Consider the following 13,898-nt stretch of genomic DNA (forward strand, 5'->3'; position numbering starts at 1 on the left):
ACAGATTTCAGTCCAAGTATTCATCACACCTGTTGTTTAATTAAAGAGAAGACACAATCATGTAGACTCATGAAGATTAACAACACTAGGGTCAGTACACCCTTGGTGTGTAACCCCACAATAAAAAACTACGCTAAGATATTATTATTGAAGAAATAGTTTAATCTTTCTTGAATAGTTTTAATTGTCTTTTGTATTCTTGAATAATTTTACAGTAATGCTAACTTTTGATGATATTTCCATTATTTTTGTTTTGTAAGTCAATTGCAACTTCTTATTCTACTCCCCAAAGAATGTTGATACACCCACTATTTAGCTTGTCAACTTATATATCGTCTATATGTGTAAAATGCATTGTTATTGTTTACATTTGAATTCTTATATGGACCAGAAGTCACTTTTCAACAATAACAATGCAGTTTACACATGTACTGGCTGCATTGATAAGCTGAATTTAATTTTTAGCTCCTCAGTTTTATATGCTGAGGAGCTATTAGAATTGTTTCCCATAGAGTTTACACAGGAATGCCGCCATTTTGAATTTCAAACATTGATAAATTTATGGTTATTTTTACTTGTAGTACATAAATTTGCATAATGACCCCTAACTCTTATTATTAATTTTGAAAGAGAATAGTTGAAAGTTTGCTTTAGGAAAGTTTGAGCAAAAGTTTAAAGTCTTTCACGTTCAGTACTAGTTTCAGTAAGAGGGCAATAACTAAACATAAACAGTGCAATAAGTTGCCATCTAAGTCACAATGGCAACTATACTCAATTACAGTGGTAGGTAGGCATGTTTCTATTCAAGTTAGCAAATTTTAACAACTACCAATAGGACATGTTAAACTGAAGACACCTCACATAAATCATATATCTGGCTATTGGATATAGCCGCATTTAATCCCAACAAAGGACGTAAAATCATTATTTCACAGCAAGATCCAGACTAGATAGAAATAGATTTTCTATAAATGCAAAACTGCTCAAGTCAATTGATATGCATAGTAGGGTGTTGGTTTTGTGAAACAACTGTATCATAACCATGGTTAGACCATGACAAAGAGATGAGGTAGTTTTTAATTAAAGATACTGCTGTGATAAAGCAAGTGCCTCGACTTGATAGGACAGAAATGCAATATCCTCACTTTTTATGAACAGCCTGTATCAATTTATCATTCTTTGTTTATTACTCGTTGGATGTGTATCATATGTGTGAATTGCAGGCTTTCATAAGCTTGTCTGCAGTTGTTGGCATGTTTGACGTGTGTACCAAACAGCTATATCAATTTCTGAGATTACCGGAAATTTTATCTGAGATCAAAATTGTCATTTTTAATTTCTTTCAGGGTTAAAAACTTTAATCACATTTTCAGACACACTGTACATTTATGAGATAAAATAACATAGTGAACGTTTATAAAGTTCCAGTTTTTATCTGTCCATCATATTCCAAACAGCTGACTGTCTAACAAAATGCTGTACTGCTTACTTTATAACCACTTGGTGAGTCTGTCTTTCATCTGACCTATCATGATATTATAACATTTCTCAGTGCAATAGCAACTATCAATATAACCCAAAAAATGCTATGAAACATGGTTGCCAACTTGCATTTTAATTTGTCTTTCTCTTATTAAACATCACCATAATCATAATCATAATCATGGTCACTGATTTTTGTCTGATGAGCAAAGTGTCATAATAGAATTGTCACATCTAGTTAACACAAAAAGTATTGTTTCTGTTTTGAGACTTTGTAAACACTTTTTTGAATGGGAACACAGTTGTTATTACAAAATTTACAACAACATTAGTTGAACTCTGTTCTATCAATTCTGTCAGCTCTTGGATTGTTCTAGCCTTGTAGAGATAAAAGGTCAAGAATTCTTAAGTAATCTTATAATTTGTGGGTAATTTAACCAAGTTCAGTGCCTTTGTTTTAAAGGGAGCTAGTTATCAGAACTATGGTTCAAATGATTGTAGTTCATGTCAGTGTTTGTAATCTGAAGTGAATGTCAAGGACAGATAAAGTGAAGAAAAGGGATGATCTATGAGGTATTGGCATGTAGAAAAATAGAGATGTGTTATCAGTGGGCCTTACTGCTCAATGATTGTCATAAAGAAATCAGGCAGCATGTAGCAACAGCTCTCCTGTGTGAAAAGTATTCAATATTTCAGAGAAATTTATTAGAACATTGAAAACTACCATACTGTAGGACATGCAAGGTTGTTTAGTATACGGAGAGTGTCTTTCCTTGTAGACTTTATTGCCCAGGTACTTGATGTTCTGATTAAATAAGTTATAGTTTCCATAAAAAATGCAGAGGTAGGTTTCTATTGAAGTTGTACTTGAAAACTAGAAGCTATTGAGTGCTTTCTGGTTGTGGTTATGCAGATGCTCCAATGGTTTGGGAATTGCACAAAGTGTGCTTGGAGTTATAAATACTTTAATTGTAAGTAATGGTTGATTGCAGTATACAGATGTCTATATCACAGAGTTGACAGTTCATATCTGTAAACAGCACTTTTTGAAATGCAAGAGCCTCTAAAGAAGGCTATGCTTTTTAACTCAGAGAGCTCTTTGTTCATACTCATAGGAGCATTTTGAGCATCAGTGTACTCAGATTTTTCATATCAAAGTTAATCTATTTTTCATGGCAAGATAGGATGTGCCTAGGGCACTAAATCTTTACACTACTCCACTGTTATGCTGATTCTGAGGACTCATTTGGAAACTTGTTAAGTTTTCCCCATCATGTTTTTGTGAAAATCACAAATAATTTTTTTCCCTGTAAAGTTAAACTGATTTCGCACATCTCCTGTGTTATCTACCAAGCATTAACATAGGCATAACAGCCATTTTGAATTCAGATATCAGTAATTTGTTTCTCTAGTACCAACTTTAAATCTTTCAGTTCTGAGATGCCTACTATGTGTAAGAAGATGGTATATGATAAGCCAATTGTACTACAATCAGAACTATAGCTGGATATTCATCACTCTTTGTTTCTTAACTGTTCACAGATCACCTATTCAGATGCAGTAGCTGTGGTATCATCTTCCAGTGTGAGAGCAACTACCAAGCACACAAAAAGTTCTACTGTAGAGGTTCTGCATCAGAGTCACTCCATCCACCTCTCAAGAAGAGAAAGTTAACTTGCCAGTCTAACAGCAGTGATGATGGGAGCACTCCGTCAACCTCACCTGGCCTGCATAGCAACTTGGATTGTAACTCATTGCTGCGTTGTAGGAGTTGTCTACTCAGCTTTAGCAGTAGGAGCAGTCTGGATGAACATTGCGTCACTGTGCATGGATATGCATGTGGCAAAACTGAGCATCCTCAGTGTAGCTCATCAGTAACATCACCATGCAACTTAGATCAAGATTCTCAGGGTTCTGAGCTTAGTCTAAGCGGCCCTGATGAGAGCGGTCAAAATGTCTTCAAGTGCACAGTGTGTGCATTTGAAACAGAAAGCGAAGTCCTATTTCAAGAACACTCCATCAGTCACGTATCACAAGAACCACAGACGTGCGAGAAGTGCAGCATGGTTTTCATGAGCCGATCCCAGCTGATGTTACATATGCTGGAAAGACACCCCAGTACGGAACACACCACTGAGGGAACTGTGAAGAGAATCTCCACTAACACTGTAAAGAGAGCAGTGGCCCTCGCCATGGGCCAGTCTGTCGATGAAAAACACTTGGAAGATGAGTCAGAAAATGAGAGTGACATGAGGCTGAGCACTTGTTCAAGTGAAGAATCTTCAATTGAAAACAGAGCTGAAGAAAGCAAACAGCCAAGTAAATCTACTTCAAACAAAAAGAGAAATACAAGAGAGAATGATGAGACTGACCAGAGCAGTGAATCCCTGGTTGAAAGAAAAGGTCAGATCAAGACAGAAGTTCAAACACAAGTTACCGGTGACACTGAAATGGTCCAAGTGGATGATAGTAACATGTGCTTTGAATGTAACATCCATTTCAATTCTCATAAGAATTTTCTGGTACACAAAACCTATTACTGTGCAACACGGCATCACAACCCGAAAGCAATGATGAGAAACAGGGGAAAAGGCAACGAAGCTCATCAAACAGAGGGTGTTGTGTCTTCCCAAGGGCAACCAGCCAAGGAAAGAGACCATAAGAAGGGCAGCAGTGTATCTACCCTGGCTCCAATGAATGTGACAGCTACTGGTAGTAAAAATTTCAAGTATGCAGAGCCCCACACTAGACCAACCATGATGATCTCAGCCATCCCAGGTACCATACCAGTACCTTCATCTGCTATGTACAGTGTTGTACTCCCAGTACCACCAGTATCTGTCCAAAGTCTACAAGGCGTAACATCCATGAATTCACCAAACATTATTCCTGCGGAGTCAGGAGCAGCAGCAACAGCCAGGGCTAGCGGGAGTGAGCAGCCTTTAGACTTGAGTTTGAAGAGCAAAAAATCAACACCAGACAAGGAAACTGCTGTCAAAGTCATGCCACTTCCATTGCCAAGTTTGCGACCACAGATAACTTACATACCAGTCATGAACGTACCCATTGCAGCACATCCACAGGTCATAGAGTATAAATGCTATGAATGTGATATCAGTTATAGTAAAGAAGAAAGTTATTTAGCCCATAAGAAGTATTACTGTGCAAGTCATCACCCACCAAAAGTGGACAATAAACAACAGAGTGACACTGCAAATGGCAGCGCTGTGGCTTATATGAAAAATTTCCCATCTGCTGCAGCGGGGTCTTACCATACAGTTAGCAAGGAATCACGGTCAGTGACCAGTTCTGACAATCAGCATTCAAACCAAGGTAGTGAGTCCTATGCAAGTCCCAGCGGGAGTCCTAGTAGCGGTGAAATGGTACCTAGTAAGGATAGCCAATCTAGCATCCAGTGTGGTATTTGGAGTCCAAAGTCACCATCAGTATCAAGCTGCCCCTCCCGTGGGAGTATGGTCCTCACAGTCAAACAAGAATGCCCAGACCAGACCCTTTCTTCACCTGTTGGTCAGAAGCAGACTGACGTCCCTGAAATTCAGCAAAAAGAGTTAAATGAAACAAGGAGCATTGCCTCTTCACCAGAAGCTAGTCAAACTGTAGTCACTTCAAATGAGTCAATTCCACAGATACGAGTCAAAGAAGAACCAGATTCCACTGATGAAAATCAAGTCAGGATGTCCAGTGAGCAGAACAACAGTCCTGTACAAGAGATAGCTTCAGAAGATGAAAATACAACTGAGTGTGTTCTATGTAATATCAAGTTTTCAAGGAGGGAGAGTTACATCGTCCACAAGACTTACTATTGCTCCGGAAGAGCAGTAGCATCTTCAGACACTTCCAAGTCGAATGTTCCAGTGAGACGCCGGACCAGAACAGCCGGAAATGTTAACCACACAGCAACCCAAAGCACAGCTGTTGTGTTACCACAGAAAGCAGAAGTGACTGACAGTACAGCTGACAGTGTAGTGAAGATTGCAGAACCTGCTCACATACTGGTTTGCGTTCACTGTCAACAGACCTTCCTAGACCAGAAACAGTACAAGAAACACCAGTGTAGACTGTTTCAGTGCCCATACTGTATGTATGCAACAGCTGTCTTGTCCTGTCTCCATGAACACTTGAAAACTCACAGTGAGTACAAACCATATCAGTGCGGTCTGTGCGGTTTCAAGGCATCTACAAAAGAAGCCATCCTGGCAAACCATGGTCATGGCTGTGGTTCTAGAACTGTTGCAGAGACAACTGCCAAGCAAACCAAAAATCTTCCCAGAACCAGCTCAGCTACAGCTGCTTCAGCAAGAAAAGTCAGTGCCATTAATGGCGTGGACTCAGGTAATGTTGTGTACATCACCCATACTGACCCAACTCAGCAGTTTGTGAGTACAGCCACTGATGCTGAAAGCTGCATTGTCATCAAGACGGAAGATGGACACTCTGCAAGAGACTCTGTGATAAGAGTCATTCCAAATGAACCTTCTCTTGAAACAAGCCACTCTCCAAACAGTCAGACATCAGAGTTGGTCACCCACATTGCCACTAGTCCCAACATCAAAACTGAAAAACTCTCTGATGATGAAGTTGGTGAACAACCTGGCGTCACAAGTTTTCCTGCCACTTGCTCTGGGACTGATGGTTCCGTTGTGTTTGAAAGCAGAGAGCTACCTATAGGTGCTGCTAATAGCCCAGCTATGCGATTCACTGGGTCTCCAAACCAGTGCAACCTGAACTGTACAGTGGCCATACACCCGGGAGAGAAATCTCCCACCAATCTTAAGAAAGTGAGTCCCTCTAACCACAAGAGCAAACTCTGCAAGTTATGCAATATCCAGTTCAGTAATCTGTCCACGTTCGTCGCACACAAGAAATTCTACTGTGCTTCCCATCATACTGACAATGCGGTGAAGTAAAATTCCAGAACCACAATGGAGATTAAAATACAGTCTTTGTCTTATTGACAAATATATCTGTGACAGTATCATGTAAATATTATTTTGAATAATTTTATAGCAACGTCTTGCCACATTATGAAGCAGTATTCTTTGAGTTAACTTTTGAGTTCAGCCTGAAAGACAGGATGATTTTGTAGTGTATTACAAGATAGTGGAGATAACTTTACACACGGTTGTGATATAGCCAAATACTTCTCAGAGAAATGCAACCACCAGTGTGGAATTATTCAGCATAATCCTTGTACATGTAATTACAAGTGTAATTTTAGAATTAGAACCACTTTAATTATGTCTTTTAAAGAAGTTGTGTGCTAACTTTTTTAATCTGATTAGTAATTTTTTACTGTACTTTTGTCTTTTCTGATGAAATAACTTTCCTGATGATCACTGCATACATTTGAACTGATGTGTTTTCATGGTCTACAATTAAGGATGCTTTGAGGAGATATGTCAGTTTTGTTAGTGGGATTTCAGTGTGTGATAGAAATCATTAGAAAGTGTACACTGATGAAACATGCAATCCTGCAGTTTGAATGTTTGTTTTCAGACTGTCCTTTCTATTTCAACAAGTCTTTTAAGTTATGATGGCCTAAAAACATGTTCAACTTCAGTTCAACATCCATGTATTATGAGTGAAGTTTTTCTTTGTATCCTAGTCAGTAGTGCCATGTGACCTAACAGTACAAGGGGCCAGAATTGAATGCCCTGCTCATTTGTATTGACTTATGTAGTTATGGGAGTATGAAAATACCCATCAATAGCCCATTTATCTACTTTCGGAATTGCAAAATCTTTTCCTAGATAACAATAAATGATACACTTGACACCACTTCATTGTGTAGCTAGTTTGCAGATTGAAAAAGAGCATTCTTGTTGCAATTGGTTGGGTTCATAGTAATTACAAACTAGATTTTCCATGCGAAGGATTCTGTGATTTATAAGAAGGGAGATTTCCCCTGGTAATACACATAGACATTGGTTGATACAACGCAGACTCTCACACAATGTTAGGCCTACAAAAGCTGAAAAGCTGCAGTTGTTAGCAATTTGTCACCAATGGAAATTAGCAAAATTACATGCACTTCCCTAAATTGAATGAATTTTTGATGACATATAAGTCAGTGTATTTTTGAATCTGAAGACTGCAAGCACTCTGATCAAATTGTTGACAAAAAGTTTACAATCCATCACTTTTCTCACTTTGTTGTGAACATTTATTGTTGTAAACAATTATTTTTGTTGTAAACAATTATGTTGTAATGTTGTTATGTTGGGCCAAACATTTATGTTGTAAACAATTATTTAGATGCAAATGCAGAAAATCTAAAATTCCAAGAAGTGTTTCCTGAACATGATGTATCAGAAGGTGTTTCCCAAATTCCAGAATACTGTATTCATATTTTTAAAAGTAGGCTCCGCTGTCAGCGACGCGGAGCTTATCAAATAGGTTGATTTTCCGTCGTCGTCCGTCGTCGTCCGTCAACAATTGCCTTCTCCTCTGAAACTGCAAGTCCAATTGCTTTGAAATTTTATATGCAGTTCACTTGGGGTGACCTCACTTCAGTTTCTTCAAATCGTGGTGAAATTTGCATATTGTATTTTTGGGGCATTTTTTGGTGTTTTTGGTAAAAAAATCTTCTTCTCTGAAACCGCTTGTCCGATTGCTTTGAAATTTGATATGCAGTTTACTTTAGGGTGACTTCAGTCAGATTTGTTCAAATCGTGGTAAAATTTGCATATTTGTATTTTTAAGGCAATTTTTGTCATTTTTGGTAAAAAAATCTTTAAAAATCTTCTTCTTCAAAACTACCAGTCAGATAGCTTTGATATTTGGTACATATGTCCCTAGGGATGATCTATTTCAGATTTGGTCAAATTGTGCAGAAATATGCAAATTTGCATTTTTAAGGCAATTTTTGCCATTTTTGGTCAAAAAATGTATTTCTCAAAAAGTACTGGTCTGATAGTTTTGAAATTCGGTATACAGGTTTCTATAGATGAACTAAGTAATATATATTGAATTTCTGATGAAATCTGTAATTTTGTATTTTTGGGGCAATTTTTGCCATTTTTGGTCAAAAAATGTGTTTCTCAAAAAGTACTCATCTGATAGCTTTGAAATTTGGTATACAGGTTTCTATAGATGAACTAAATGATATTTTTGAAATTATGATGAAATCTGCAATTTTGAATTTTTGGGGCAATTTTAGCCATTTTTGGTCAAAACATGTTTCTCAAAAAGTACTGGTCTAACAGCTTTGACATTTGGTATACAGGTTTCTATAGATGAACTAAATTTGATCTTTTGAAATTATGATGAAATCTGCATTTTTTTTTGGGGGGGCAATTGTTGCCATTTTTGGTCAGAAAATTTTATTCTCAAAAAACTACTCATCAGATAGCTTTGGTTGACATGTTCTTAGGGATGATCCGATGTGATATATTCAAAGTATGATGAAATCTTCAATTGTGTATTTTTGCAGCTATTTTAGCCACTTTTTTCTGGCCACTGCATTGAGCTATCAAAGATTTCCACCTTCTTCATCAACATGTGTCAAAAATAGTTATTCTCTACATAAACACAGCGGAGCTATATCGGCCGCTAGGTCGCTTGTTAAAAGTAGTAACCTACTGTGAAAATACTGAATATTCAGAAGTCTCTCATTTGCCCTTATACAGTTGCCAGGGTAAACTGACATGGGTAACTCCCAATTCTAGTGAACTTGGGGACTCGCTTAGTCATTGCAACATTAAAATAAAGTAAATGCAGAAATTGCCAACTGCACTTGTGATTTTAAGAGACTGTTTTCAACCTTTCCTGCCCTATGAGTACCAATTTGCAAACTGCTACAAGCTGTCAGTACTAGCTTATGTTAGGATTTTCAAAGAAACCTGTTAACTTCATGGAGATATACATGTACCAAAGAACAATGTCATCTCAAAGGGATCACCTTTTGAATTGAAATACTTAAAAACTTTGCATCAAGCTTCTTTATAGATTATTGGAGTATTCCAGATTGACGACCATCCGAATTGACTTTGACCACTTGTGCTGCAAATTATGAACAGACATGTCATTGTAACTGTTTCTGTAGTAACGAAATACTAGAAATGCATGGATGGTGGGAGAACATTCCTTAACCCTTTCCCCACCATGGTTTGGCCCAAACCCATTGTTACAATGGTGAGTGTGGACCTGTTTACAGGGAATTGGGGGTGAACATTGCTTAAAGGGAAAGAAAAAAATATCAGGAATTACCTCAAGTATCTAATACTTGTTTTAGATTGTCACAGAGAAACATGTTATGGCATAAACTCTTCATGTGAAATCCAGGGATAGCCATGGTAAAATTTACAGAAAACATGACAGTCTATTTTGACTTCTAAAACAAGCGTGAACAAGGTATCTAAAGGTTTGACCTGTCATGTTCATATCATTTTACATCCATGATACTCTGATGTCCTGCCACATTGGCACTCTCTTTTTGTCTGGATTGAAATTAAAAACATAGTAAACTTATGTTGTTTCCAAGTCGTAGACAAAGCCTTTTAGGTTAGAAAAAGTGAAGTTTTCACTGTTAACAACTGCAAAATATGCAATGTACGTAGGAGAGAAGATTATTTATCCAGTACAACTGGGTACAATCATGGTGTTTGAGATGTTTTATTTTCATTGTATGGTAATTGTTCTCTAGAGTGTGCTGGTTCAGTAGAAGGTAGTTGTTGTGTCAATCATGTTTTAAGTGACTGCATTATCACATTAAAGTTTAATGGGGGCAATTACAGTGGTAAGGATGTCATCAAAATATGGATAATTTGAGTACTTGCCTGGATCAAGTTGACGTGACTGATAGTCACCATGTATCAAATGAACCTCATTGAAGGATAGGAATTCCTTGCACATTAGAAACCTTATCATAAAATCAAAGCTGGAAACTTCAGACTGACATTCGAGCAGGACAAATGACACCCATGATATATCCAGCCAGTTTGACCAACTCTAAACATGTACGTGAAGATTAGTGCCCATGATGTCAGCTTTTGCTGTTTTTGTGTGTGTGTGTGTTTTCTAGTTTTTTTTGAGCAACTGTATTTTTCCAAAACAAATTTTATTGACATTTAAATATGTAAAATGAAATCAACATTCCCAGATCCTAGAACAAACAGTGACCACATGTACATCGGACTGTGTTGCATGTACAACAGTGACTGGTGATAAATGAACCATTGACATGAAAAGACGTGTCGCTTTTCCACAACCATCTCAATAAAACAGTCTGCAAAGTTCAGACCTTTGAAGAAAGCAATGTTTGTGGAATTTATATTTCAGACAGGATTCAATTTGTTCTGAAAAAAATGAAGTTGATGATTTAAAACAGGCTCATACTGATATTATTAGATGTATGAAACTTTGAATTCAGCGGGGCAACTTTGATTAAATAGTATACCCTTAGCAACCTTTGAAAATTTATTTGTGGCAGTACAGCCAGCAATTTTAATACTCTTAGCTTTCTTTTGTTTAAGCAATAATGTACCCCCTCCCGGCACATAGTGGACGAAATCAAACTTTGCACGACATAATGTACGAGGCGAAGCCGAGTTATTTATGTCTTGTAAAGTTTTCTTGAGTCATTTGGCTGGGAGAGGCTACATTATTGCTATTATTTTATAGTTTTGGCAACGCCAGTGAATTTGTGGATTTAGAAAACATCTTGGGCCACAATGCTGGATAATCGGATACATTATTAGTAATAATCTAAGGGTATGACGTCACAAAAATCACTGGTAATAATGAATTTCTTCAATATTGCAGTGTATCACAGCTACCAGTGAAAGCTTCAGCTTTCATAACATGGAATGTCATATGACAGGTTTACGGGTTGTGGGTTTTCAGATATCAATTTAACCAACTATCGTACCAAATTTTCAGTGATTTTAGTAAATGGGAGATATAATCTCCCAAGCTAATCTGAAAAGGGTAATTATTTCCATGTCGTTTTAATACATCATACTGCGACTTGCGATTGTGTCGCTGAGAATGACTGTCTTGTAGGTATCTACTGTGAATTTTTTAGAAATCATTTTCTATCCCTTGCCAGCCACAGTTCCTTGTCAGTTGAAATACCTCAGTTCATTACTGTTGACGAAAATTTGAAAGGTCAAAAGTACCATACGCAATCATTTGAAATGAATGCTTACTTCAGTTACCTTCTACCATTCGTAGTTGTTAAACATAGTGCGAATTGACGTGCATGGTAGGTTTGAGGTCATAATCGGTCGATTGTAAACCACTGATTCAGCAACTAAAGCTAAAATATCATTAGGGGTAACACAGTCACTTCACAAACTTTTTTTTGCATGCTTACGAATATAGCCTACCTGTCACATATGAAACGCGGCAATGTCTTTTTACTAACAATCATCCAATTATATCAGACATATTGGAATTATATTTCATGATCACTTCTGTTTTAAAATGATTGTGAAGGCATATGCCCTTTGTAACAGGGTGGTTTTATACTATTATTACACTTTTACTTTTCAAATATGATGCTGTTATTGGGATGCAACTAATGAGAGGAAGATCACCGAACAGCTGTCCCATTGTCAACGTACCCATTAACCGTATGCCCAGACAGTTGTTTTCAAATTTAATTTGATAGTGTGCCAAGCCAAACCTTATCAATGGGATACACTTGTTTTGTGATGATAACGCATGAGTAGCTACCATACTGACTGCAGCAACACGAGCAAGGTGCCTGCTCCAAGGTGTAAATTGCTGATGGCGTGTTTGATGTTAAAAACTGTGTCATTAAACTCGACGAATGGAAAGCAGAACAATAACATTGATATTTTTACCTCCGCAGTCGCAAAACATAATCGACGAATACCAGCAACAAATACATACTTGTAAATGAAAGGTGTTTTATTGCATTCGTATTCAATGGTGTAACTGTCCAGGAAGTTGGACCGTCACAACGAACGTACAATGTGGGCGGCATGCAAAACTACCTGAATGGGGAGTGAATGGGATTATGTTCATGCATCCGGCATTATTGCAATCCACACTTTTACTGATATATTTCTGGACAACAAATCTGATTCAATTAATCATAATAAGTACTAAAATATGAATATGTTTAACACTGAAATTTCAAATATGGCTAGTTATACTCTGCAGCAGATTTATATGGTTCTGAATTTTAACATTTTATGAATGACGAAGGCCTCGTTGATCCACGTCGTCTCTCTCTCTCTCTCTCTCTCTCTCTCTCTCTCTCTCTCTCTCTCTCTCTCTCTGATAATAATGTTACTTTATTGGCATTCAAAAAAGGTCGCTGATTTTTGTTTTTCGCGGCAATGACGTTGATTGGTGCCCATCATCACCGTGCAGCATTCCCTGCTTGACTCCCTGTCCGTACTGAATGACTAAACCATGGACGTGATGACGGATAGATAACCACGTCAGAAACTTTAAACTCGATATAGCCTCAGTGGGAAAAAGTTTTGCCTCAATGCATCACGGATGCACATAACGCAGCATCGTTCATTCAACGGCTTTGTTGACAAGTTTGTGGTTACACGTCAATGCCCGGTATGTTTGCCTTGTTGCCGCTACATTTGTGCCGATATATCTTTCTTTACTATCACCATCATTATTTATAACCCCGCGTTGTCAATGAGTGCACCTCTACGAGCTTCGGGCCCCTGGCAATGCTGAGTCGGTGAGAAGACAAGGCGAATCTTCACATTTTCAATGACGTCAAGGAACACTGAGGACGCATTCATTTCCCCAAGCGGTATCCTTTTTTTTCAACTGGAAGCAAGGTAAGCAGTTACGCATTCACGAATATCCAGTTCAGATCTGTTTTTTGCAATACAGGATATTTTTATCCATGACTCTGCATATGACCTTCTAGGTCATAGGTTTTTCGAGGAAGTGGAAAACTGTTGCCGCAATCTAAATTTAAACAAGGCAGAAAAACTCTGTGAATAATATTATGTTATTATCACTTCTTATAGGCCGGAAAGACAACACGAAAGCATAGTTATTTTCTTCCTAATCAAGTTCACAAGTCTAGTCAAAGAGAGCCAACATTGTTCAGACGGACTTTGCGCTAGTAAATTGTAATCTCATAGATCGTGCAAAATTTTGCACCCAAAGCGTTCAGCGGCCCTGAACCGGTGAAAGTAGTTATATTAAACGCTCTGTACAGTATAGCTAGTGAACTTTGGCGTCTCTCGTCAACTTTTATGGGTATCACTTTAAACCCATTGATCAGACAAAGCGAAGACCTAAACCAAATCATCGAAGCAATATTGAGCTGAAAATTTCCACGATCTCAACACTTCATCTTTGATCAGTGTCGAACCGTATGTATTGTAGCTATTCATCGTCGTGCAGTCGATGATCTGTGAGAAGTTTTCATATTCAAACATTCCATC

General features: G+C 37.7%; 1 protein-coding gene across 1 annotated transcript in view; it reads left to right on the top strand.

Annotated features, from left to right (window-relative positions):
- Window positions 1–10,755, top strand: part of LOC139148402 (zinc finger protein ZFPM2-like) — a 64,796-nt gene extending 54,041 nt beyond the window's left edge. Inside the window, exons 5-7 of the mRNA XM_070719840.1 lie at window positions 3,025–7,864; window positions 9,077–9,574; window positions 9,659–10,755. Coding sequence (XP_070575941.1) covers window positions 3,025–6,410 — 3,386 coding nt within the window. The 3' untranslated portion in view covers window positions 6,411–7,864; window positions 9,077–9,574; window positions 9,659–10,755. The remainder of the gene's footprint in view (window positions 1–3,024; window positions 7,865–9,076; window positions 9,575–9,658) is intronic.
- The last annotated feature ends 3,143 nt before the right edge of the window (window positions 10,756–13,898 follow it).

The sequence above is a fragment of the Ptychodera flava genome, chromosome 13 (genome assembly GCF_041260155.1).
Source record: "Ptychodera flava strain L36383 chromosome 13, AS_Pfla_20210202, whole genome shotgun sequence".
NCBI lineage: Eukaryota > Metazoa > Hemichordata > Enteropneusta > Ptychoderidae > Ptychodera > Ptychodera flava.